We start from the raw sequence: 25,286 nt of genomic DNA, 5'->3' as shown, positions 1-25,286 counted from the left end.
TCCTCCCGTTGCCTCTGGTGAGAATTGATCGGCTGCCTGCTGCGCTCGAGCGGAGCAGGGGCCCACCACTCCGTCGGCAACCAAGCCCAACCGCGCCTGCCCATCAATTGGCACTGTCTGTCTCTCGCCGGTGTAACAAGCATTCTGCCGCTGCTGTGAACGGCCGTTCCCCTGGTTGTCTGGCCGCCTTCTAGACCCTCTGGCTTCTCAGCGCACCTGCAAGCCACAGCAACGATGCAAACAGCAGCAATTCTGGCAGCCCCGCACGCCGCTTGGGTGGCTTGCAACCAGGGCAGCGGCGCCGCTCTGCCGCCGCCTGCCTCCTTCCGAGGCCGCGCCGCCTGTGCGGCGCTGCCACGCAGCCCTCGCATGCCGCAGCTGCGCGCCTCCGCAGCCCCCAGCAGCTCTCGCATACAGCAGAACCAGCGGTGGCAGCGGCGGCAGCAAGGGCGGCGCGCGTGGCCCATGCGCTGCCGTGCGGCGGGCGGCGATGGCCAGCAGCAAGAGCCCCAGCCGCTCCTGCTTTCATCAAGTGAGCGGGGGAGGGGGTGAAGTGTGCTGCGGTGGGGTGCCTGGTAGCAACAGGAGCAGCCTGGTAGCAGCAGCACCAACCGCCTGCTGCTGGCAGTTGGTTGCTGCAGGGCGGCGATTTGCATGTGCCCCGCCCTCGCTTGGTGCAGGCGACGAGCCAGGCAGCACCAGCAGCGGCTACTCTGGCGACAGCGAGGACGGCAGCTTGGCAGGCAGCGCCGACGGCGACGGCGTCAGCATCGACCTGCACCTGCCCCGACGCTCGCTGCTGGTGAAGTTCACCTGCAACCTGTGCAGCGGGCGCAGCGAGCGGCTGGTGAACCCGGTGGCGTGGAACAAGGGCATGGTGGGTGCACCGCCGCCGCCGCCGTGGCGCAGGCTGAAGGCGACCGCTGCCGCCAGCGCTGTTACTGCGCTCTGACAGAGCTGCGGTGATGCACAGGCGTGCTGTGCGCCTGGCTGCGCCACCGTCCTACGGCCCGCAGCCTGCCCACTGGGTGCCCAGTTCCGTTCCCTCCCAGGCCCCGCCGTCTCATCCTGCCCGTGCCTGCCCACGCTCATGCATCGTGCTGCAGGTGATTGCGCAGTGCCAGCACTGCCAGGCGTGGCACAAGCTGGCGGATGCTGCCAACCTTGTGGAGGAGATTCGTTATGCCGACCTGGAGGATGAGTGAGGGAGCTGGCGGATGAGCGACTGCAGCTGCCGGCCCCTGCAGCCCGTGCTGGGGAACCGCCCGTTCAGTCATCACCAGTCTGCAAGTGCCGCCGAAGGTTTCTAGGTCGATTTATTACAGATGTGAGAAAGAGTAGACGGAAGAAGCACAGACCATTGAATGGAGAAGGTACTAGGCATTGATATCAAAATGCGAGGTGGTCGAGGCAGGCAGCGACTTATTTGCTGGGAGCTGCTTGTTGACAGCTTGCAAGCCCAGCCAAGCTCGGGTCGGGCTTCATAAAAGTGGCTAAGACGGTAAGTGGATTCCAGAGGGAGGGGAAGGACTGGCAATTTCTGTGCCGAGGGCGCTGCCACAGCAGCAGCGGCAAGGTTATGGAGTCAAACAAGGAAGAGCAAAATTGGAAGAGCGGGGAGGAAGGAATGGAGAGTGCGAACAGGGATGACGCGCACGTGTGCAAGCACAGTGCCGGAGGTGTGGTCAGTGACCGAGGTGGAAAGGGGAGGGGTTTATATAGGAAGGGACGCGGGTGGGGCGCAACAGGAGCGCCCGGGGACGAAGCCCGGGTATGTGGAAACGTGGAAATACAAGGCAAGGGCGCAGCGCTTGCGCCCCAGCGTGCTGCGCATCTTGAGCTGTTTCAAGGGTGCACCTGGGGCGCTGCAGCGGCATCGTGCCCGCCGTGGGCTGGGACCAGGCTCATGTGTCGCTGTTGGCGGCCTGGTTCAGCAGTGCGGAGATGGCGGCCTGCGACAGCGTCGCATCCCGGGGGCCCGTCTCCGAGCGGTGGCGGACGGCCATAATGATTGTCATTTCGTCGGCCTCTGCGGCCTTGGCGGTGGGTATGGTGGGCCGTGTCACCTCTGATTCCTCCTGCTCCTCCTCCTCCTCGGCACCAGCTCCTGCCAGAACTGGCGCCTCGCCGTCCTCGAGCGCTCTCCGCCGCTCCTGCTGACGCTGCTGGTCTGCGGCTGCGGCTGCTGCCAGGCCTTCCTGGCCCCAGGGCAGCGCCGTCGCTGAGCGCACGAGCGCCGTCTGGCTGCCCCGTACGCGCAGCACGCGGCCAAAACCTGCGGGCATTGCGATGTGAGGGCTCAGCAAAGTCTAGGCGGGCTGCAGCCTGCCCCCGAGGGGTGGGGAGCTCAGGTGCCGGCCTGCTGCGGTGCCGCCAGAGGTTCAGGTCTCCTCAGCTGCGCACAGGGCCAACCTGGAGCACCGGCGCACCTAGGAGCACCCACAGGAGGGCGCAGGCCAGCAGGCCGCTGCGCAAGGCGATCCGGGCGGTGGGGGGCGCGCGGCCGGGGCCTCTGGCCAGGGCCGCAGAGCTCTGGCTCCGCCCAAGAATGCCGCTGGAGCTTCGACTGCGGGGCATAAAGTGCTAGCTACCTGCAGCGACCAAGCAGGGTGTGTCGGCTACCTCCGGCTGTGCACCCCCATGCGCAGTGGTGCGGCCCTCCCCCCGACCGGCTCCAGGCTCAATCACAGCTACTAGACTCACCAGACCTCTAGGACTTGCGAACAAGCCCAGCCTCCAGCTGCAGTCGTGCAGTCCCCGCTTCGACGCAGCCGCTGTCCCGCGGCTCCCCCAGCTGCGCTATGTAGTTAGAGTCCCGGTGCAGGAGCTCTTCACTGAACGGGGAGCTCTTGGGTGCGCACTGAGAGTGGGTGCAAGCGGCGTCTGGACAACCCCAGGCCCGCACGGGTCCTTCGTTTGTGCTGGTGATAGCTTGTGAAGTTGCGATGGAAGGAAGACGAGGGATGCCAGAATTGATGAGCGCCCTCACCGGAGCGATCACGTGCCCTAGCTCCCACACCAGCCCGGGCAAAGGCGGGGGGCCACATCCAATTAAGTATTCTGGGCGTGCGAGACAGCGCCACACGAGCCCTGGCGCATGTGTGGGACGAGCCCGGGAGGTGCCCAGCGCCGCCCGCCAGGGGGAGCCACCGCCGCCACTGCAGGGAGCGCTGCCGCCAGCAGCCGCCACGCCAGCCCCCAATTGCAAGGGCAACAAAGTCAGTCCGGGAGGTGTCAGGCCAAGCATTCATGTGAAAAGCAAAGCAGAATGGGACATCCAAAGCAATCCGCCAAGCGTGGCAATGCGAGACTTGTCTCGCACAGGGCGATCGCCGGCCGGGCAGTGTCGGCGCCGCACGCCAGCTGCTCGTTGACCCAGCTGCGCTGCTGCCGGCTCGTTTGCGTTCGTTGTTTGGGCTTACTTGCATGTGCGAGATATCTGATATAACGAGATGGCAGCTCGGCACAGGCAGGACTTGTATTACAACTCAGCGCAACTCAAACTTGTCGCCGGCCGCCAACTTGGCGTGCGCTTCGCTGAGCATGGCTGGCACGGCGGTGTTCCTTCGCCGGCCCCAGTGCATCATTGCTTGTTGCGCTTCCCAATCGCACCATGGGGCGCACCAAGGGCAAAGTGCTGGCCCCCTGGCCTGCCCAGCAGTTGTCCAGCGCTGGGGACGAGGGGCAGGCTGCTGCCCTGTCCCCCCAGTGCTGCAGCCTGTGCAGGCGACATGTGGACACTGAGGAGGAGGATCACATAGCTGGTGCGCGGGAAGGCCGGGCTGAACTCGAGAACTGAACCACGCCCAGCCAAACCGAGGCTGCTGCGGCCAGGAGGGCCAGGCAAAACCTTGGACAGGCCCTGCCTGCCTCATCGCCGCGCCCGCCGCGCCCGCCGCGCCCTGTGCCAGCGTCCGCCGCCGCCGCAGGCCGCGCCCTGCGACCCACCCGCCCGCCTGCCGTGCCCGCGCCTGCAGGCAGCTGCTCCGCGGGCTGCTCCGACCTCGTGCTGCACACAGACTGCGTGGTGTCCCACCTGGAGCGCTCCCTCAAGACCAGCAAAGGCATTAACACCTCCCAGCGCTCGCTGGATGCCATCCTGGTGAGACGGGCTGCTCACAAGGTGTGCAAGGCCCTTTGCACTTCTCAGACGGCGCTGAGCTATGAGGCTGTGCTTCGCGCCTGCGCCCCATGCCCTCTGCCGTTGGCCCCACAGATCAAGATCCGGCAGCGCCCCCACCAGATGCTGGCCCACAACGGCCGCGCGCTGCGCGTGGCGCAGCGCTGCCCCGCGTGCCAGGGTGAGGCGGGGTGTAGGGCGCCGGGAGCTGCCCCTGGTGCATGGCATGCCTGCTCCGTGCCCCACCCGCTGTGTGCGCTGGGCCGCTGGCCTGTGATGGCAGCAGCGATTGCTTGCAGGCAGCGCCGCAACTTCCCACTTCGGTGCAAGCTGTTTGCTATCCACCTTACGCTGTACTTTCCACCTCCCTGCTTTCCACCTGGCGGCGCAGAGGGTTTCATGGAGGAGGCTGAGGCGGTGAAGCCGGTGCGGAAGTTGGCTGCCGCACCGCCACCGCCGCAGCCGGCGCGCGGGCCCAGGCCGCTGCGCGGTGTGTCGGAGCAGGAGCAGCGGGAGCCTTCGGCGGCGGCGACGCCTCGCGCGGCGGCTGGCGGGGCGGCCGCCAAGCTGGCGAGCAACAGGTTTGCGGAGGCGGTGGCGCGGCAGCAGGCGGCCTATGCGGCCGTCAGGCAGCAGGGCAGCTGGGGTGAGGTGAGGCCCAGGGCGGACGATGACAGGGCCGATGACGGCTGGCGGCGCGACCGCGACAACGGCCGCAGCCCCAGGGGCGGCCACGGCGGCCCCCTGCGCTCGCAGCAGGCGCAGGCGCCGCACCAGCAGCGAGCGCCCGCCGGCGCCTGGCCCCTGCCGGGGCAGGAGCCCGGCTGGCAGGAGCCGGGTGGCGCCGACGAGGCCGCCGCCGCCTCGGAGCTGGCAGCCGCGGAGCAGCGGGCGGCGGAGCGGGCGGCTCGGCTGCAGGCCGAGGCGGTGGCGCGCCGGGAGGCGGCGCTGCAGCTGTCTGGCGACGCTCTGGACCTCATGAGAGAGTGAGCGTGTGGGCCGGGAGCCGCCATGGTACCGCGGTACCACAGTACCATCTGTGCCTGGCACCGCACCGCTCTGCACCACGTCTGCGCCCCTACCTGCTTCTGCCTCGGCACAGCGTGCCGGCCTGAGCCTGAGGCAGCCGGCCTGCTCACCATGGCCGCCGCCGCCGCACACACCCGCTCTCCCATGCATGCTGGCATCATGCTGGCAGGCGCGCATGCCACCCACACCGCACAGCATGGCAGCTGGCTTGCATTATAGCTGGCACTCATCCTGCTTTCCGCTTGGCCCCGCGCCGCGCCGCGCAGGCACAGGCGGCGTGCATGCGCAGAGGCGCTGGCCGACATGGGCTTTGATGCCGACGCGGCGGCGGCGGCGGCCGCGGCGGCCGGCGGCAGCGCCGAGCTGGCGGCCGAGCTGCTGATGGGCGGCACGCTGGCGGTGCACGACAGCGGGCCTGTCGACGTGACCAGGCGAGCCAGCCGGCTGCAGTGCGTCTGGTGTTTTGGATCCAGCCCTGGGCGCTGCCTCTGCCTCTGCCTGGCAGTGCCAGCTCTGGCCCGCCCCCAACTCTGGCCGGCGGTACTGCCGCGGCTGGCCGGCGGCACCCGGCGGCTGGCATCTGAGCCCTGCTGCCGCTGACCCAGCCAGCCCTTCCCTGCCTGGGTGCGCCTCGTGCTGCGCTGCCCTTCAAGTGCAGGGAGGCTCGGGAGCTGCTGGAGGAGGGGGCCGCTCAGGGCCTGAACCCCATGCAGGTGGAGGCTGCGCTGATGGAGGCAGATGGTGACTGGGAGCTGGTGAGTGCGGGCGGTCAATACACGAGCGCAGCACAACTGCACACGGAAGGGGGAGCGCGTGCGGCAAGGGGGGTCAAGGGCGGGAGGCGGCGGGATGCTGCAGCGCCGCAGGTTCAAACAAAGTTGGGCCGGCTGGGGCCGGGGCTGTTGGCCTGAGCCGCCGGCACGGCTGCTGCTACTCCTCCCCGGCCCGCAGGCCAGGCGCAGCCTGCCGGCCAGGGCAGTAGCGCCGGAACCGGCCTGTACGGCTGACGGCGGCGGCGTTGACTATTGGCAGGACCAGCCCGCTACACCCTGGGGCAACGAGGAGGAGGAGGAGGGAGAAGATGAGGAGGATGCTGGGTCTGCTGTGCCCAGCAATGGTGAGGCAGGCTGGCAGGCTGCCGGCCGCGGCGGCGGCGGCGTCTCCGCGCCGCCGCGCCAGGCGCGCCGCGGGGGCCTGCGCCGCCAGCAGCAGCAGCCGCGGGCGCCCGTCAGCCAGGAGGAGGACAAGTATGGGTGGGGGCCAGGCCCAGAGGACGCCCAGCAGAATTTTTGCGAGGATGGCTGGGAGCAGGACGGCACAGAGCAGGGCAGCACAGAGGGCGAGTCCCAGAGCACCGAGGGGTCTGAGGGATCCGACAGCGAGGGATCCGACAGCGGGGGATCCGACAGCGGCTGGGCAGGCCAGGACAGCGGGGACAGCGCCACCACCACCGCCGCCACAGCCTCCACCCCGCCTCATCACGGCGCAGGGCCAGTGCCCTCCCACGGAGGCCAGCCAGGCAACCCGCAGGTCGGGGGCTGGGCGCCGCCGGGGCAGTACGGCGGCAGGCCCGAGCAGCCGCAAAAGGGGGCTTGGGCGCAGCAGGCGGAGCAGCAGCCTCAGCATGTGTACCACCAGCCTGTGTACAGCCAGCAGCCTCTGTACCGCCAGCCTGTGTACAGCCAGCAGCCTCTGTACAGCCAGCCTATGCACCACCAGCCTGTGTATCGCCAGCCTGTGTACAGCCAGCCTGGGGGCGGCTGGCCTCAGCAGCCGGCAGCACAGGCGGGCGGCAGGGTGGTCCAGCCGCCTGAGCTGCAGCTGCAGGCGTCTGCTGAGGAGGAGGTGGGGTATCTGATGGATGTGCTGGGCATTGCCTGAGCCCAGGAAGAAAGAAAGGAGTGGGGCACCGCCAGCGCCAGGCCGGCGGATACGCCCAGGCTGCTGGCAGGCCCCAGCTGGTAGCCAACAAAAGAAGGAGAAGAGAGAAGACAAAGGAGCTGTAGAATCCCCACCCAAAAGTGAACTGTGCTGCTGTTGTTCCTGTGGTCTGCTTGCCTGCTCTGCGCTGTCTGCTTGCTGCGCGGGGGTGCTCAGGCCCCCCGCTTTCTGCATTTAGTTAGGTCGCGCCATTCACACCTTCCTTTCCTGGCCCTGTCTTGCTTTGTGTATGCTTTACATGAAACAACAATGCTCTCACAAGGGAAGGAGGTGCAGGGAGAGGAGCTTGAGGGAGCGCCGAGTGGCCCCACGGTATGGTACAGAATGGAGGCAATGAAAACCGGTGCTTGGCCAGGAACAGAACAACAGGGAAAAGAGGGGGCAGGGTATGGCTGGCATCTCGGGGCAGGGCATGGCTGGTATCTTGGGCCGGCACGTGGCGCCGGCATCCCAACTGCATCTTGCTGCCGCCATGGCAGTCGGTGCATGCGCGGCAGGCGGTCAGCCCTCGGCCGCTCGGTCAGCCCTCCAGCGGGCAGTCCTCCACCGCGCCGTCTGCCACCTCCCAATCGCTGTCGCTGCCGCTGCCGGCGGCGATGCGCTCGGCGGCGCGGCGGGCGGCCTGCTGCCGCTCCAGCTCCGCCGCCTGCTCGGCGCTGGCAGGCGCCTTACCCTTGGGGTCCTCCACCGGCGCAGGCGCGGCGCCGGGGTGTGCAGGCTCCACGGGAGCGGCGGCGGCGGCGGCGGGCCGGGAGGGGCCTGCCTGCTGCTGCTGCTGCTGCTGCTGCTGCCGCGCGCGGCGCTCGGGGAGGGCTGGGCAGCGGCAACGTTGCGGCTGGGCGGCGCCGGTGGCGGCGGGCGAGGCGTCGTCGTCCTGCCAGCGCACGTGGCGCGCCTGCTGGTCCTGCAGTTTCAGGAAAAGGAGAGGCGAGGAAGGGTCAGCATCCAACTCGGTCCCAAGGCGCTGCAGGACCGGCGAAAGGCCACGTAGGCAGCCGCATGCCCTCTGGCTCTGGCGCACCGTTCCACGCACCTGCTCGGGGCTCTTGCAGGCGCGGCGCTGCTGCTGGTGGTGGGGGTGGCGGTAGGGCGCGTGCGCCGCTGCCGGCGCACGGTGGTGGCGGCGGCAGCGCTCCACCCGCTGCGTCTCGGCGGCGCCAGCGTCGGCGTGGACGGCGGCGGCCGCGGCTGCCAGGCGACAGAAGGCCTGCAGAGGGTCGCTGCCTGCTGGGGTTGCCGCGGTGTGGCGGCCGTGCTGGGCCTGGGGCTGGGGCTGGGGCTGGTGGCGGGGCTGGCGGCGGTAGGGGAAGGTCAGAGTGAGGATGCCGCTGTGCAGGGAGGCCTCGATGTGCTGGGCGTCAATGTGGGGGGCCAGCTCAAGGGTGGTGCGGTAGGCGGCGGGGCGCACTGCGGCAGGCGGGCAGGCGGGCGGGAGGGCAGCGGGAAAGCATGAGGCGATGCGCTGGAATGGCAGGAGGATACTGTAGGAGGATACCGTAGGAGGTACTGCCGTCAGCTGAGCGGGATAGGATGGAGAGGCTGACATGTGGGGGGGGGACCGAGATGTTGATCAAATGCAGGCCCTCGGCGTCCGCGGGCGTCCCCGCAATGCGGTGGCCCAACTCACCGCGCCAGTGCGCCGTGCCGGGGTGGAACACGGTCAGCTCGAGGTCCCTGCCATCCAGCTGGAGGCTGCACAGGGGAGGGGGCAGGCAGCGAGGTGTGAGCAAAGGGAGCAGAGCCGGAAGGTGCTGGATGGTTGGCCCGACCGGCGGGGAGCGGCGGCGGCGGCGGCGGCGGCAGAAGCGCACCTGATGTCGCGCTCGTCGAAGCCACGGCCCAGCAGGCACTCCGCGACCACGCCGTCCTCGTGTCGGGTGAGGTGCACCTCGGGCTCGGCGGGCGGGGGGCATGACTGGCGGCGCGGCCCGCAGGCAGCCGCGGCGCGAGGGGCGCAGGCCGCCCTGCCGCAGGAGGGGGCGCGGGCCATGGCGGGCGGGCCATAGGGCGATGCCAAGAGCAGGTCGTCAAATGGATCGCGCAGCGAGAGGCTGTCGAAGGGGTAGAAGAGCAGGCTCATGGCTGTGTGTCGGGGTGGGGTGGGGTGGGGGGCTTGTGCCACAAGAGGAGGGAGTGAATGGATGAAGAGTCGACGAGCGGAGCTTATAGATAGCTGTCGGGGAGGGTTCCAGAGCTGTCGGCGTCTGGGAGGTGCTGGAAGCGTCTGGCGAACTCCCCGGCTCTAGAAGACAGAGGGCTCCGTTATCGCCAGTTGAGCGATTTGGTGCCAATGGAGAGCAAGCAACAAGCCAGCGCCCCGATTCCGCTCCTCCGGAAATCCAGCCCCGCCGCTCCGCCCCTCTGGCCGCCTCCGCGCTGTGCGTCCCATCGGGCACTGCAGCGCCCGTAGCTGTAAGCCATATTTACAATCATTGCTGATTCGAGGGAGAGGAGTAGTCGAGCGATGTATAAAGGGGCCAGTAGGAGTCGGCGACAGATCGTGACGGCGCATGCAAGGGCAGGAGTATTTGTGCTGCTGGTGCCCGCCGCCAGTGGTAGGCAGCAGAGCATGATATTGGCAAGGGATGCGTAGGGCAGGGAAATGAGGTGTGTGTATGCGGCAAGGGTTATGCATGAAAGATTTGCAGCTGGTTCCTACGCTGGCGGGCAGCTGGCGCCCGCCGCAAGCGCGGAGGAAGCAGCCGCTTGCTCCTGTGGCGCTTCAGGCAGGGTCGACACGCTCTCTGCTATCTATGAGGATGCTTGGAGCTGGCTCCCAGTTTGTCACAGGGGAGCTAGCTAGGGGGGACGTCCATATCGCGCGCTGCTACTCTCTCAGATGTGCACGTCTGCCGCCCGCGCGGCGTGCTGGGGTGCCTCTTGTTCAGGGCACCACGACGCTCATGACCTGCAGGCACGTGAGACTGCCGTCAGCAGGAGGCCACGGCTGCCTGGGCAACCAGCAGCGGCAGCAGCCGCCGCGCTGGATGGGGCGCCACCGCGTGACCAGCGGGTGGCGCACGCAGCAGCAGCAGCAGAGAAGGCTCCTCCAAACGGAAGAAGCAGGGCAGGGAGGAGCAAGGCGCACGCCGACGCCGGCGCCCCGGCCACAGCCCGCGCTCGCCTTGACGGGCCCGTTGAGCGCCAGGTTGCCGCGGTCCAGGAAGCGCTGGTATGCATCCACTCGGTAGGTGGCGTCCAGCCACTTGTGGGCCCCTCCCAGGACCGCCCGCCTGCGCCGGGGGCAGCGCCGCCACGCGGCGGTCAGGCACTGGGCCACAGCACAGCACAGCACAGCACAGAACAGCATGCAGGACGCACGCCTCCCAGTCGCCAGCCTCCCGCCGCCGCCAGTTTGGCCCAGCGCAGTGTGCAGCTGTGACCCCCACCTGGCTTCCAGGAAGTTTGCCAGCCACCGCCGCTCGTCGGCGACCATCGGCCGCCCGCCGGTCTTGGCGGAGGCGGCCTGCGTGATGCCGCCCACTGCAGGCACGCACACACAGCCAGGCAGCGGCGCGACGGGCAGCGGTCGGCGCCTGCCTGCCGCGGTGCATGCAGCACTGCTCGGCCAGCTCGAAGGCCGGCATGGGGCGAACTCGCCAGCTGGCCCCGGCTCGAAAGGCTTGGGAGCTGAGCAGCCACCTCGCCGCAAGCTTAAGCACTCACCCGAGTCAACAGACATGCTGTCGCTCCAGCCGTGCTGGATGAAGGTGTCGTAGATCTCCCCCTTGGTGATGCCAAACCTGCGGCGCGGGCAGCAGCAATGCCGAATCGAACCAGGGCCATTGTCCCAGCAAAGCTGAGGCTTGTTGTTTGCCCTGGTGTTGCGGCAGGCGCTTGGGGCCGCACCTGGCGCCCACGGCGCGGGACAGCGCCATGGCGGGACGGTAGTACATGGTCTCGTGCAGCACGTCCTGGGCGTACCTGAAGCAGTACAGCGGTACATGCAGCGCAATGGTACAGCGGTCAGGCACGCTGCCTGGGGAGGCAGGCGACGCGAGGAACCTCCGGTGTAGGGAGCACAGCTTGACCTTCCCTTCAGCAAAGGCATGCCAAGGTGGCCACGAGCGCAGGCACGCTGCCACTGCACAGCTCTGCATGGTGCTTCCACTGCGCAAGGCTGTGCTGCCGGGCCGCACCGGAAGGCGGAGTCGGCGGCGGCCGCCGCCACCGCCGCCTCGAAGCCGTCCAGCCCATCCACGTTGTCGCCGCCGCCCTGCAGCCTCGGCGTGGTGGGCATAGCGTGGCGCTGATCACACTGTGCATTAGGTTACCTTGGCTGTTTTGGGGGGGTTCATCTCCGTCCCAACAGCAGCCACCTTGCACCACTCGTATGTACCGCCACCACACAGACGTGCACAACACAGCAGCCCAGGCACCTTTTCGTTGATGGCGCGCAGGGCGGGCAGGTACGAGGCGAGCTTGGACTTGGGGCGGTAGGCGGCATACAGGTTGATGACCCGCACACCTGCAGTACAGCGGTACAGTGGTGCAGATGGGATGGGTACAGGCATGGTGGTAAGCTGCCGCAGGCAGGGGCAAAAGCAGGGGCCCAAGCAAGCTTTGCTTGCAGCGCCGATGGGCAGCAAAAAATGGGGACTCACCGTCGCCGGTGCCTGTGCAGAAGCCGCACCTCCCGAAGGTTATGCCCCTGCACGAGCGCTCACCATTGCACCAGGGTTGGGGATGGCGGCGGCAGCACTGGCAACTGCAAAGCGGCGGCCCAGCAGCCAGCTGCATCTTTAGCACCGCCGCTCCCGCCTAGCTGTATTACACACACAGAGCGGTCTGGCGGCAGCTGCCACACACCTGCCGTCCCCGAGCTTCTCTGCATAGCCGTACCGTGGGGCTCGCGCATTGTTCTCAAACGCGACTGTGATGCCCACAATTCTCTGCGTAAGCAGTGTGTGTAAGAAGTGCGCAGTCAGCGCAGACTGGGGAGGCGAGGGCTGCGGGATCTCATGCTTGTGGGCCTGCCTGCCTGCCACCCATGCTTTGCACTCGCACCCGGCAGCCCATGCAAGCAACCGGCCACCCACCAGCGCGCTCACCCGCTTCAGCTGCGGCCCCGGCTCCACCCAGCAGTATGTTTTTGGCGGGCACGCTCGCTGGGCCGGGCGTGGCCGCCGCGCCGGCCGCGGCCGCGGCCGCGGCCGCCGCCCCTTCTTCTGGCGCAGCCAGCGCCGGGCTGAGGCGCCGCGGAGCGGGCCCAGCAGGCGGCGCAGCGAGGCGGGCGTGGTGGTGGTGCTGTCCACCTCCACTTCATTGTCTTGCGCCACGTCGCCTGCTGTGCCGTCTATCTCTAACTCAATGTTAACCTCCTCCTCCTCCTCCTCCTCCTCCTCCAGCTCAGTCAGGGTGTGGGGCTGCAGGCTGAGGGTGTCGCCCAAGAAGGCCGCCAGCCAGCCGCCAGCCGCCTCCGCCGCTCCGCCCGGGCCGGCGGCCCGCGTGCCGATGGCGGCAGGCTGCGTCTGGTGGCTGGCGGCAGCGCCCGTCGGCAGGGAGGCCGCCAGCGACGCCGCGACGACCGTGCCGGCTGCCTCGTCGGCGCCAGCTGTCTCGTCGGCGGGCTCGCCAGCCAGCTCCAGCAGCGCCGCCGGCAGCAGCGCCTGGTCTTTGGCTGAGGCAAAGGCAAACCTGCCCGTGTAGTCGTGTGGGACGTCCTCCGGGCTGGCCGTTTGTAGCAGGCGGTCCAGCAGCCGCTGAACATTGGCTGGAATGCGGCTGTCGGCTGTGGGCGTCGCCTGCCCCACCGCTGCCGCCCCTGCCGTGGCTACTGCTACCTCTGGGTCAGCAGCAACGCACTGCAGCAGCAGCGCGATAAGGCGAGCCAGGCGGGTCGCCCAGCGTTGCTGCCCGGGTGGCCGAGCGGTGGTGTGCTTGTTGTGGCTGCTCATGGCGCCCTGCCGCCGCTGCCGCCCAGAGGTGGGAGCCCAAACCCGCGCGTGGCGCCCTTGCGATGGTTGCTGCAGCGCTGCTGTGATGTACCTGCATGGCGCAGTTGGCCAGGCTTTGAGCAGACAGCGGGAGGCCGGGCGATACCTTTTCGGGTGCATGCCAGCCCCGTGGACAGAGGCCTTTGGCGGCTCCAGTTCTCGCTGCCCAATTGCCTTCTGTGGTGGATAGGATGTTTGAGCACCAGTTCAGCTGCTCCCGGCCACACACCTAGCGCGATGGGGTGGGCTCCGCTCTCCGAAGTCAGCTATCTCTTCTGTGTGGTACAATAAGATCTGGCAGGGTTTTCGAACATAAGAATACCGGCGGAAGGGGATAATGCTGATTTCACGCAAAGTCACCCGACACTTCGCGCCTTGGCTTGGGGACGCGGCTCTCTGCCGTTTGTGCACTCTTTGATCCCATCGCAGCATTCTTCGATCCAAGGAAGATGACATCACATGTTCTGAGGGGGTACCCACGGCTGGGCGACGCCCCCTATAGTCGGCGGCGCTCTGCCCAATATGCACCTCAGCCGTCGCTGGAGAGTCTCAAGTTGCACTTGCATTCGCCTGCATTCGCTTTAACCCAATAAATGTCGATGCAAGCCTCGCTGCTGCCGCTCAGCTCGCGTCGCCGGGGCATCACCCGGCACGCTGCGCCTGCGCGCGGTGCTGCGGCAGCGGCGCCAGCGCCACCCCCCGCGCGTCCCTCTGCGTCCCTCCCATCGCCCGCCGCCGCTGCTCCGCCGCCGCCATGGCCGCCAGCTTGCCGGCGTCCTTGTTCCTATACACCTTCAAGCCTCGCAGGCCGTGCCTCTCAAGCAGGTACTGCAGCAAGGTCTTGCCATCCTGCAGCAGTACATAACACCGGCACAGGCAGTCGGCACTCCAAGCTTCAACAGCGCGCAGCAGCAGAGCCGAGCAGGCAGGATGACGTGGGGCAAGGCCAAGCACGGCTGCCAAGCCGCCCAAACTCCTAAGCTGCCCACGCTGCAACGCTGCAACGCGCCCCACGGCGCCAGCACGAGGAGCGAACAGCGGGGCGCAGCCGGCGGGTGGACGCACCGGGCCGTTCTGCAGCTGCATCTGCGCCAGGCGGCCCAGCTTGAAGCGCTCGTCGTTCAGCTGCTTGCGCTGCCGCTCATCCAGCTCCGCCTGCCGCACCTGCTTCTCCCGAGCCAGCTCAGCCTGCACAGCGGGAGCGGCGGCGGGGCAGGCATGCGGGCAGCTGGTTGGACGGAAAGAAGACGGAGAGGCGGGGGCAGGCAGGGGTGTGGATCCGCAGCATGCCGGGGAGCTGGGAGCGGCTGCGCGGCCGGCGGCTGGACTGGACAGCGCGGCAGCCCCCCGGCCAGGGCAGGGAGAGACACAAGGAGGGAGGGAGAGAGAGAGCAGCACCAGAGGCGGGTTCAGAAGCCGGCGAGCACACCTGCTCCTTGCGGTGGGCCAGCAGCAGGCGGCGCAGCGAGATGGCGGCTCGCTCGGCGGGCTTGGCGCCGCCCCCCGCCAGCAGCAGCTCATCGGGCACCTCCACAAAGCTGATGTGGCCTGCAGGCGAGGGAACAGAAGAGCTCGGGAGGAGGATGAACGGGACGGCAGGCGCTCGTGGCACCGACAGGGGTTTCTCTGCTTGTACCACCGCTCTGTTCAGAAAGCTGCTCGCAACGCCGCACAAGATGTGTACTTCTGTGTACTGCCAGCCGCCCGCTCACCTTCCAGCTCCGAGTCGTCCGCCCCAAACACGCACCGCAGCGCTCTGTCATAGGTGGACTGGGAGCCGCGGGGAGGGCCTGCAGGCAACGACACCGACAGCAGCAGCGCCAGACCGGGCTGGGTGAGGGGCGGCACGTCGGCGAGCGCAGCAGCGGCGGCACACGACCCGGCCACCGCCATGGCACCGGCTCCGGCTCGCAGTGCGGAGCGGGGCAGCTTGCAGGCTGTGCTGAGATTATGCGGCTGCGTGCAGGGCCGCCGCTGTGCAGGCTGCGCGGCGGCGCGGCGCCGGGCGGCGGCGGCGCCCCGTCGTGCTGACCTGGCACCGCCAGCGTGGCGTCCACGGCGCGCGGCGTGCCGTTGAGCATGAACACCATGTCACGCAGGTTCTGCAGGCGGGGAGGGGTGAGTCATGCCAGCCTGTCAGGAGGAACAGCGCTAGGGCCAGGGCACACGTGAGGACAAAGACAGCGCAGGGGGCATCGTGCGCATGCGACTGAACGTGTGTCGGCCCGCTTTGTCTTTTCTGTTTCTGTTCAGCAGCAAGAAGCTGCTCCCCCTCGCCCCGCAGCCTGGCGGCTCGCCTGCACCAGGTCTCGCGCCCGCTGCTGCGACTCCATCCACAGCACGGCGTGGCTGCTGGGGCGCCGGGTCACCGGATCCAGCACCAGCACCGCCTGCAGGGGCGTGCGCGCGCGTCCGTGTGTGTAGGCGGGCCAGCCAGCCGCTTCCACTGTGCGCGCTCGCATGGGCAGCGGCGCAGCGCAGGCATGCGCCCAGCACAACCAACCACAGCATGCATGCTGCGCTCCCGCTGGCTCCACGCCACCCACGCCTCTCGCCTGGCACCGCAGACGTACTGGCACCGCAACCGCACACACACAACTCACCTTTTGAGGGAAGCCAAACTGGCGGAAGACTTCCTTCAGAGTGTCCTCCCCCACCGCCACCGGCACGCCCGACAGCCACACGCAGGACGAGGCCGGGCCCCCCGCGGCGTCCGCCGGCGGCGTCGCTGCCGCGCCGGCCCTGCCCCGCCGAAAGACCTTGCGCCACAAGGGTTGGGGGTGGCTGGCTGGCGGGTCGGCGGCCGGTGGTGCAGCAGCCTCTGCCTCCCCGGGAAGCAGCAGGCGCCCGAGGTCCAGGCTCGGCTCGGGCTGGCCGCTCTCCTGCGGCACGCGGCACGCGGGGAGCGGGCAGGGTGGGGGCCTTGGCTGGCTGCCAGTCATGCTGAAGCACCGGCGCCCCGGCCTGAGGCACCAGCAGAGGCACGGCATCAGCTCATGAACGCCGTGGTGCACGGCATGTGCGCAGCCGAGCAATGCCCGGAAGGGATGTGGCGTGCGGGGCTGGGCGGGCGGGGGCTGCGGGCAGGCGGCACACCTTGACAAACGCGGCCAGCAGCTGCGCTAGCTCGCCCGCCTGCTCCCGGCACAGCCCCTGCTTGGCCGCAGCCAGCACCCCTAGCAGCTGGCGCCAGTCCAGTGCGAGGTCAAACTCGATGCTGCTGGGCTGCAGGCGGCAGGGTGCGGCGGCAGGGAGGCAGGGCGGCAGGCAGGGGGTGGTGGAGGCTACACTCGAACATGCACGGGGCAAGGCATCGCCTGGAGCGTGACCCTGCCCAGGCTGCTAGAAGGCCACACCAGCCCCGCCGGGGCAGCGCCAGGTACCGCGGCCGCGGCTGCCTGGGCCGAACAAGGCAGCACACACAAACACGCAGCTGGGCAAAGCACTGGCTGCGAGGCAATGCAGCACACACAAAGGGAGGCACCTGGGCAAAGTGCTGGTTGGCGGCATAATCAAGCGGGAAGTGGCCGGGAAGGCGCGCCTCGGGGCCCCACCCATACTCCTTCCTGCGGGCGCAGCCAGCAGCAGGGGAGGTGCCAGCGGCCTGTGAGGCAGAGGAGCGCAGCTGGTGGAGCAGCGGGCACACACGCAAGAGTGAACACCCAGGCAGGCGCAGCCAGGGCAGCCAGCTGCCGGCCCCGGGCATGGGGTGGGCTGGCCGCTGGCATGAGCCTCTGCAGCATGCGGCGGCGGCACCAGCGGCAGCAGGGTGGTGCGCCGCTGGGTGGCAGGCTGCCAAGCAGCGGCGGACAGAGCTCCCACCTGATGCGTGGCTCGTGCAGGAGCAGCGGGCGCGGCACGGGGCAGGTGGGCGTCAGTATGCAGAGGCTGCGCAGCCTGCAGGCAGGCCGAGGAGGCCGGCAGCCGGGGCGGCAGCCGGGTGGCTTGGTCGGGCAGCCGGGCAGGTGGGCAGGCAGGCAGGCAGGGACTCTTGGTGTTCACCCAACCACCAACCCGCAACCTCTCCGCCCTGCCCCATCCTGTGGCGGCCGTGCGTGCCTGTCGTACTGGCGGTGCGCCCAGGCGGGGGACTGGAAGCGCAGCACGGCATACCCCGCCATGCGGTCGCCGCTGTCGAGAGGCACCGACACGACGTGCACGCTCTGCAGGGCAGGACGCGGGGTGGTGTAGGGCAGTGTGTGCATGCTTGTTGGGGGCAGAGGAGTTGGCGGCAGGGCGGTGACGGAGGCACGCCGCGGGGTGTGTGGAGCGCAGGACGGGGCGCGGCAGCAGCAGCAGGAGCGGCCGCGGATGCGCCGCCATCACGGCCACCGCCGCCAGGCCCGCAGGGCAGCCCAGCAGACACGCCGCACCGCACCTTGAAGCCCTGCAGGCCTAGCCCCGCCAGGGCTTCCTCCAGTACCAGGCTGCTGACGCAGGCAGGCAGGTTGTCCAGACAAAAGGTGGTGGGGAAGTCGGGATCATAGTCCAGCTCCTCTGCAGGAGGAAGCTGCTGCCGCGGCCGCCGCTGCTGCCGCTGCTGCACCTTTGGTATGATCGGCGGCGGGGCCCCCGCCACGCGCGGCGAGGGCGCCGCCGCCGCCGCTGCAGCGTCGTCATCCCGCCACCGCGGCGCCCTGCCGCCCGCGGCCGCCGCCGCGCCGCCCTCCGCGCGCCGCCGCTTCTGGCCGGGCTGCGGGCGGGCTGCTGCGGTGGCGGAGCGAGGCGAGGGGTCCAGGGTGGGGCCACCTCCCGAGCCATACTCCACTCGCTTTGGGATGATGAACAGGCCACCACCGCCGCCGCCACCGCCGCCGCCGCCGGCAGCCCTGCCCGCTCCTCCGCCCGCACGGTCCAGCCTGCTGTCGCTGAGCTGGCGCTTGAGCTGCGCGTCGCCCTCCTGCGCGGCAGCCGTGCGTTTCTGCTTGGCGGCAGGCGCGGCCTTGCGGTTGGCTCCTGCCGCCGCTGCGGCCGCAATGCTGGCAGAGGCGGCCAGCATGATAGGGCCACGCATGGCAGGCGGCAGCGCCGCTGCTGCCTGGGCCCTCTCTGCCCTGGCAGAGTCTGGCTGCTGCTGTGCCTGCTGCGCCTGCTGCGCCTGCTGCTCGTCCTGCTTGCGCTGCAGCTGCCGCTGCGGCGGCGGCCTTGCAGGTCCGGTCTTGAACTCTAAGTCTGCAGGCTCCAGAGGCAGCAGCTTGCGCTTGCCCGCCGCCTGGCTAGGCTTCCGCTCCAGCGCCAGCTGCTGCTGCTGCTGCTGGTCCGGCTGCGCATCCTTCTTCCGCTTTTTTGCCTGCTGCTGCTGCTGCGGCGGCGGCTTGCCCACGCCTTTCTGCGGCATTGGCTCCTGTGCTGCCGGCACCTGCTGCTGCCCCTGCACGGGTCCCGGCGGCGCCGCCGGTGCCGAGGCGCCGCCTGCTGCTGGTGGCGGCTGGGCCGCTGGGGCCGTCCGAGGAGAGGCGGCAGGAGGGGCGGCTGCCTGCTTGGGCGGTGCTGGTGCAGCCGCAGCCGGCGGCGGGGCTGCCGTTCCCTCATCCTCCTCGCTATCATCCAGGGTGGCAATCAGGTCCACCACACTCGTCTTGGCGGCCTGCACGCTCGCTTCCGCAGGCTCCGATACAAGGCGCTCCAATGCTGGTGCTGCCGCTGCCGCCGGCGCCGCCGGTTTCGCCGCCTCCATCTTTGACTTTGCTGCTGCTGCGCCGGCTGCAGCTCGCTGCAGGCTTTCAGCGGCCCTCGCCGCCACATCGGCTGGGCTAGGTGGCCGCCCCCCTGCAGCCGGCGGCCGCCGGGAGGCGCCGGGCGCCTGCTGCTGCTGTTTCTGCTGCTGCTGCTGCTGCTGCTGTTTCTGCTGCTGCTGCTGCTGCTTCTGTTGCTGCTGCTGCTGCGGTTTCTGCTGCTGCTTGCTTTTCTGGGCGCTGAGGCGGGACAACAACGGCTCGCCATCGTCCTCGCTGCTGCTGCTGCTGCTGCTGGGCGGCGCGCCTCGGCGCGCCGCTGCCAGCGCCACCGCACCAGCCGCGGGCGGCCCGGTGCGCAGGTTGCGGGCGCCTTTGAAGGCTCTGCGGGGGCGGGGCACCCAGGCCTGCTGCTCAGCATCCCAGTTCTTTCCGGTGCGCACGCGGTGGGCCTCTGGGTCTGGCCTGGGGCGGGTTGGAGGGTAGATGTCATCATACTCCTCCTGAGAGGCTGCAGCAGCGGCAGGGCGCGGCGACAGGCAGCGCGAGCGGGGAATTCAGCCTATGCCGCTCCTCCCAGGTTGTGAGGCAAGAACTGATGGGGAAGCTGGGCGTGATAAAGATGCAGGGTGGGAGCGGCGAGGGGCTGGGCGGCATGGCAGGTGGCCGACGTTAGCGGCAGCAGGGCTGCCGCAGCAGCCCCCTCCACCCACGCAAGCACGCCATGCCCCAGCCCACACAGCGGGCCCCACAGGCGCACACAGGCCCTGCACACAGCATCCACTCTTGCACACAGCATCCACACTTGCACCCAGCATCCAACACTTGCACCCAGCATCCAACACTTGCACCCAGCATCCACACCTACCCGGGAAGTAGACTGTAAGGTGGTCGTCAAACACGCGGTGCACGTAGCCCTGCGCCGCCAGCCAGTGGGTGGGGGCGGGAGGGGAGGTTGGACGATGGCAAGGGGCGGGCCGATGGCCGCGACCGAGGCGGCGCATGAAAGCAACGCGTGTGCGCTTTGAGGCCTCGCTCGCACACCGCACCAAAGTGCTAATTCCACTTCCTGCCGCCGCGGCCGCGGCCGCCTCTGCTCTGCCGCACACGGGCCCGCTACCCCCCCACCCCCCCACCCACCTCCCACCAGCCGTCCTCGTGCCAGCAGTCGATGGGGTCCCCCGGCATGCGGCGGCTGAGCGGCACGGCCAGGCTGTCGTCCGGGCACTTGGGGCGCAGGCGCGAGGCATCCACCTCCTCAACCAGCTTGTCCTTTCCACCCTCATCCAGCATCTGCAGCACGCGGCAGAGGCGGGTGGCAAAAGGCGCAAGCCGTGCCGCTCGAGCGCGGCATTCGTTGGGTGCAGAATGGAGGGAGCGAGACGCGGGCTCTCCTTGCCGCGGCCGTCTCGGCGTCAGCGCCGCACCGCTAGCCTGGCATGCCATGTGTTGCAGCACATGAACACGGCCAGGCGCAGGGGTGCTGCTGCAGCATATGAATAATTCAACCTCAGCACCGCCGCCGGCACCCACCTCGTCGTACCGCACTTTCGCCCGCTTCTTTTTGGCCTTGAGGAGAACCGCGCCCCACCATGAGCCCTCCCATCCCTCCTCCTCTGGATCCCCGCCCACCTTCAGCACAGGTTAGAAGGGGCGCAGTGGCTCAGCAACCCGGTGCGGCGGCGTGCGGCAGCGTGGGCGGGGTGGCGGGCGGCGACAAGTTTGTGCATGGCTGCAGGCGGCGGCCCCCGCTGTGTGCTTGGGCGCATCCAGGGAGCCACACACGCACGGCAGCGGGGCAGCCGAGGCAACAGGCTCAAGCAAAACGCACTTCGACCGCGTCGCCCTCCCTCCACTTCATCGCGGCCATAAACAGCGATGCTTCGATCCAGAGAGGCGGCGATCAGGAGCCGTAGAGGTGAGCGTTACCGGGACGACAGGCTAAGACCTAGACGGCGCCATCGCCCTGCACTGCGGGCAGGAAAGATGGCAGAGATGGTCTGCGGCTCACCGAGAATGCAAAACGAGCGGGAGTGCCGATGGAGGTGATCAGAAGTCCCGCGGGCCGCCGCCAGCGGGGCGACAGCGCTACCAAGGCCCGGCCCAACTTGGCGCTTGCATCACTCAAATTCGTCAGGTCGGCATTACCAGGGTTGGAATACAAAAGAATACGTCAGCACTAGTACGAAGAGGTGTTATGTTTGGGCAAGAGCGCTCCCAACCTCCGGTGTGGAGCAGCGGCAGAGTTGTGCCGCCGCCGCCAAGGAGGGAGGGCACGCTCGGAACGAAAGCGCTCGGCAGTGCAGTGGGACAAGGGGTGGAACGGGGCTCGCGACGAGCCAGCAGCTAGGCACCTTGATGTATGACACTCACGGCAAGGGATAGTGTGTGAAAGGAGGGCGTACTTAGCAGTGCTGAGCGGGTTGCAAGTGAGAGAGAGGCAGGCCACCGACGTGGGGCCGCCTGCAAAGGGGAAGGAGATGGACTGGTGTGGATGGCAGAGAGGAGAGCTGTCAGGAGCCAGCTGGGCTGGTTGGCAGGGGTAAGCCGGCTAACTAAAACTAAAGCAACTAACAGTGGGCTACAGGGGTCAGTTTGCGCCAGTATCGGCAGGTCGGTCTGATCGGTCGTCTGTCCGAGAGCTGTCGGCTGGTCTAGAAAACACACAGGGCGGTCGTGCGCCAGCAGCCTACTGCCGCCTGCGCTGCTCAGCAGTCGCCTCGCCTGCGGCGGCCTCGCCACCCGGCTGGTGCTGCCCCAGGGCTGCCTTCTCCTCCTCCTCCCCGCCCATCAGCTCAAGCTCTTCCACGGGCTCCGACCTCCTGCCCCCGCCTTCCGCCGCCTCCTCCTCCTCCTCACTGCCACTGATCTGCTCCAGGCCGCCGCTGGTGCCCTCCTTGCCCTCGCCGTCCTCAGCACCCTCTGCCTCCAAACCTTGCTGATCCCGAGAGTGCGCCGCACCAGCAAGCGCCAGCTCAGCCGCCTGCCCGGCCGCCCCCTGGCCGCCCGCCGCCGGCTGCTGCTGCTGCACAGTCTGCGCGCCAGCACCTGCAGGCTGCTCCTGTGAAGCCTGCCCGCTGCCGGCAGCAGCCAGCTGCTGTTGGGCGACCTGGCCAGCACCCGCAGCAAGCTGCTCCTGCGCGGCCAGGCCAGCCTCGGCAGCAGCCTGCTGCTGCTGCGCAGCCTGGCTATTCCCGGCTGCAGCCTGCTCGCCAGCCTGCGTGGCCAGCTGCTGCACCTGCTGCTGCGCCTGGGTGGCATCAGCTGCCACCGCCTGCTGTGCGGCCTGCTCAGTCTGCTCAGTTTCGGCTGCCTGCTGGACGGCCTGCTGGGCTCCAGCCACCGCCTGCTGCGCGACCTGCTGCGCCTGGTCAGCGCCAGCTGCCACCACCTGCTGTGCAGCCTGCTCAGCTCCAGCCTGCCCAGCCCCAGCCTGCTGTGCCACCTGCTGCGCCCCGGCCGCCGCCTGCTGCTGCGCCGCCTGCTCGGCTGCAGCCGCCGCCGCCGCCTGCTCCACCACGTCGCCGGGCGCTGCGTCCAGCTCGCCGCCGGCCTCCGCCTGCTGCGCGGCCCGCTCGTCGGCGGCGCCATCGCCCGCCGCCGCCGCCGCTGCCAGCTGCTGCTGGTGCTGGTGCTGCGCGGCCAGGAAGGCCGCGTCCTCCTCCAGTGCCGCCTCCTGCCGCTGCTTGGTGGCCGCGGCCGCCGCCTCGGCGTTCTGCGACATCCACAGCTCCGCCTCGGCCACCTCAGCCGCCCGCTTGGCGGCGGCCGCCGCCGCCGCCTCCTGCAGCGAGGCGTGCTGCTGCATCAGCAGCTCCGCCTGCTCCGCAGCAGCCCGCTCCGCGGCCGCCTTCATGGCCGCCACTTCCCGCGCCTCGTCCTCCCCTGGAAGCACAGGCGCGGCCTGCGGGGAGCGCGGGGCGGGCGGGGCGGCGCCTGTGCATGTGTGCTGCGCGGCAGTGCGTGCAGTGCGGCAGTAGCGCGCGGCGGCGGCCGCGCGCGGCGGCAGGCAGCGGCGGCGGCACCAGTCGGCGGCAGCCGCGGCGGCAGGTCCCCCATGCAGCCGCCGGCCGCCGCCGGCCGCCGGGCAGCGAGCAGCAACGGCGGCAGGGCCTTGCCTCTGGCGTGCAGTGCTCGGCCCAGGAGGTGACCGGAACAAAGTCCATCTGGCGCATGTGGAACAGGGCGTTGTCAAACAGCATGTGATTCTTCTCCTTCTGCGAGCGGCGGGAGGAAAGCAGCGGGGGACGTGAACAGACGGCACGGCATGAGGGTGCGAGCGGCGCGAACGAGGAGGTGGCGCGGTGTGGGGCGAGGATGCTCTCGGCCTGGGGTGCCGCCACGCGGCGGCGGCGGCAGCAGCGCTGCGACAGCCAGGCTGATGCGAGGGAGAGTCGGGAGCCCCGGCTGCCGGGGTGGACTGCAATGCTGTCACAGGCAACGCTGTCGCGGGCCTACGGCAGGTAAGAGGAATGGCGGCGCCTCCCCACCTGCCCCATCTTGCGGGTCAGCCACTTGGTGGAGGGCTTCTTGTGCGGCACGTGCACCACAAAGGCGGTGGGGTGCACCAGGAAATTGAAACCGTTCTGCAGGCTGATGTGCATCAGGTGCTGCACCTTGTTCCTGCGGGGAGGGGGCAGGGTGGGGACATGGCGGGGCAAGGGACCGGGGCGTGAGAACAGCAGGCCGGGGAGCAGCAGGCGCCGCCAGCAGCGACGCCGACGCCACCCGACACCATTCCCACACACTGACAGGCGCACTGCACTGCAACACAACCACCACACAGCCCAGCCGCGCCCTCACCAGTAGTACCCCCTGAACCGCTCGTCGTAGAAGGGGATGTAGGCGCGGTGCATCATGATGTACGGCTCGTACCCGATCTGCGGTACAGCAGCGGAGATAACTGATGAGCCAGCAGAGGTCAGAGGCGCCGCTGCGGATGCACGGCAGGCCTGCCTCCCACCCCATGCCCACAGAAAGAAAACAACGCTGAGCCGGCGGCCCAGCTTGTTCCTGCGGCCTCGGAGGGAGCCTGGCGCAGGATCCGCTGCCTGGTGCTGCCTGTGGTACCGCCAGCGCCGCACCTGGTACTGCACCGGGTAGGCCCCCCGGCTCTTGATCCAGCGCCAGTAGTCGGTGGCCTGGTGGCCCTGCGGGTACTGAGGCACATGAAAGCCAAACACGATGTTCCACCTGCGGGCAAGGAGGCAGGCAGCGGCGGCAGGGTGTTTGGGAGCGAACCGGAGAGGTGGGGCGACGGGGTTGCGCAACAACATAAACTCAAACAACCCTTGTCCCTCCTCTGCTGCCCCTCCGCCACCCGCGTCTGTGAGAAGGCAGACAGCAGCCACAATGATCACTGCCCCGCTCACTCGAACTTGCGCACGACGTAGGGCTTGCCGCGGCGCACGCACTCCAGCGCCACCTGCCGCCCCGCCTCGCCGTCGTCCTGCGTCTCAAACGCCGGCAGCACCACCGCGTTCCTGCAGAGGGGGCGGGGCGGGGCGCAGGGGCCGGGTCAGGCCGGGCCAGGGCAGGGCCAAGCGGGCAGGCCATGGTCGGGACTAGCAAAGCAGGAGTCGCATCGCGGCATTGGAGAAAAGGAGAGTCCCCGCGGGGCTTGCCTGTTGTGCAGCATGGACATGAGGCGCTTGTAGGTGGCCTCCCCGCGCACCAGGTCCGCCAGGCTCTGGCTCACCGCAAAGTCCACATCCACCAGCAGCATGGCGTCTGCGGCAGCAGCAGCAAGCCGTGGGGGCGCACGGCAAAAGGAACGCATGTGAACCGGCAGCAGCATGGTAACTGCTAGAGGCAGGGCACGGCAGCAGCAGGGCGCACAGCAGCGATGGAACGCAATGCAATGAACATAAAAACAAAACAACAGCAGGGCGCCAGCAGATAGGCCCCGCCAGGTGCAAGGAGCGGGTCCAGCCCCGGGCGCCGCCCGCCCGCCCAGCTCCCCACCACGTCAGCAGCCCGGCAGCCGCCCCACCCACCCACCCGTCTTGGCGTTGACGAGGGCACGGTTGCGGGCGGCGTTGGCAGGGTAGAGCATGGCTGAGTAGCGGTCGCACCTGCAGGGGCGACACAAACAGGCGGCGGCGGCAGAGGGGTGAGGGCATGGCAGCTGGGCAGCATGTGGCGCAGCCGGCAGGCTGAGGGCGCGCAGCCCTACAGGCGCCCGGTGCTGGGCCACCTCGCTGGGCGGGCGGGCAGGCCGTGCAAACTGGCTGGGGGCGAGGCACGACAGCCGTGCCGAGCAGGCAGGCAGCACGGCAGGCGCGCGATGGGCGCAGCAGGGGCGTGCCGGGCCGACGCGTCGGCAGCGGCAGGCGGGCGGCAGCGGCAGGCAGGCGCCCCCCCCCCCCACACACACGCACGCACCGCTTCTCCACCACCACCTCCAGGTCCAGGATGCAGGAAGAATTGGAGGCCTCCATGGCGGCAAAAAACTTGAGGGTCTGGAGGGAAAAAAAAAAGGGCGGGACGGGGCGGGGTGGTGGGAAAGGTTGGTGGGGAGGACAGGAAGGGTTGGAGGGTCAGCGTGGTCAACGTGGCCGGCATGGGACGGGAGGGCCGAAGGTC

The 25,286-nt window shown here is 69.1% G+C and overlaps 4 protein-coding genes across 4 annotated transcripts; 2 read left to right on the top strand and 2 right to left on the bottom strand.

Moving 5' to 3' along the window:
• Positions 1-369: 369 nt before the first annotated feature.
• On the top strand, positions 370-1,205 carry CHLNCDRAFT_138626 (hypothetical protein; the record flags this gene model as incomplete). Its single annotated transcript, XM_005844710.1, has 3 exons — positions 370-532; positions 681-877; positions 1,107-1,205. The coding sequence occupies 3 exons, from the start codon at positions 370-372 to the stop codon at positions 1,203-1,205; spliced, it is 459 nt and encodes a 152-aa protein (XP_005844772.1).
• Positions 1,206-3,613: 2,408 nt separating this feature from the next.
• Positions 3,614-7,030, top strand: CHLNCDRAFT_54315 (hypothetical protein; the record flags this gene model as incomplete). The annotated part of the gene is made up of 5 exons (XM_005844709.1): positions 3,614-3,764; positions 3,978-5,106; positions 5,416-5,598; positions 5,808-5,904; positions 6,101-7,030. 5 exons carry the CDS (start codon positions 3,614-3,616, stop codon positions 7,028-7,030), a joined length of 2,490 nt encoding a protein of 829 aa, XP_005844771.1.
• A 2,944-nt stretch (positions 7,031-9,974) lies between these two features.
• Positions 9,975-12,987, bottom strand: CHLNCDRAFT_138622 (hypothetical protein; the record flags this gene model as incomplete). The annotated part of the gene is made up of 10 exons (XM_005844635.1): positions 9,975-9,998; positions 10,179-10,323; positions 10,480-10,573; positions 10,757-10,833; positions 10,940-11,014; positions 11,230-11,306; positions 11,470-11,558; positions 11,695-11,741; positions 11,900-11,982; positions 12,130-12,987. 10 exons carry the CDS (start codon positions 12,985-12,987, stop codon positions 9,975-9,977), a joined length of 1,569 nt encoding a protein of 522 aa, XP_005844697.1.
• A 681-nt stretch (positions 12,988-13,668) lies between these two features.
• CHLNCDRAFT_138621 (hypothetical protein) lies at positions 13,669-20,562 on the bottom strand (the record flags this gene model as incomplete). The annotated part of the gene is made up of 16 exons (XM_005844634.1): positions 13,669-13,875; positions 14,092-14,214; positions 14,456-14,574; positions 14,739-14,816; positions 15,059-15,128; positions 15,330-15,416; positions 15,630-15,908; positions 16,123-16,251; positions 16,511-16,592; positions 16,849-16,923; positions 17,095-17,189; positions 17,405-19,212; positions 19,570-19,618; positions 19,842-19,994; positions 20,235-20,333; positions 20,533-20,562. 16 exons carry the CDS (start codon positions 20,560-20,562, stop codon positions 13,669-13,671), a joined length of 3,483 nt encoding a protein of 1,160 aa, XP_005844696.1.
• Positions 20,563-25,286: the final 4,724 nt, after the last annotated feature.

Source organism: Chlorella variabilis (assembly GCF_000147415.1).
Source record: "Chlorella variabilis unplaced genomic scaffold CHLNCscaffold_21, whole genome shotgun sequence".
Taxonomy (NCBI): Eukaryota; Viridiplantae; Chlorophyta; class Trebouxiophyceae; order Chlorellales; family Chlorellaceae; genus Chlorella; species Chlorella variabilis.
Note: the sequence above shows the minus strand (reverse complement) of the source record. Positions and strands in the feature narration are given on the sequence as shown.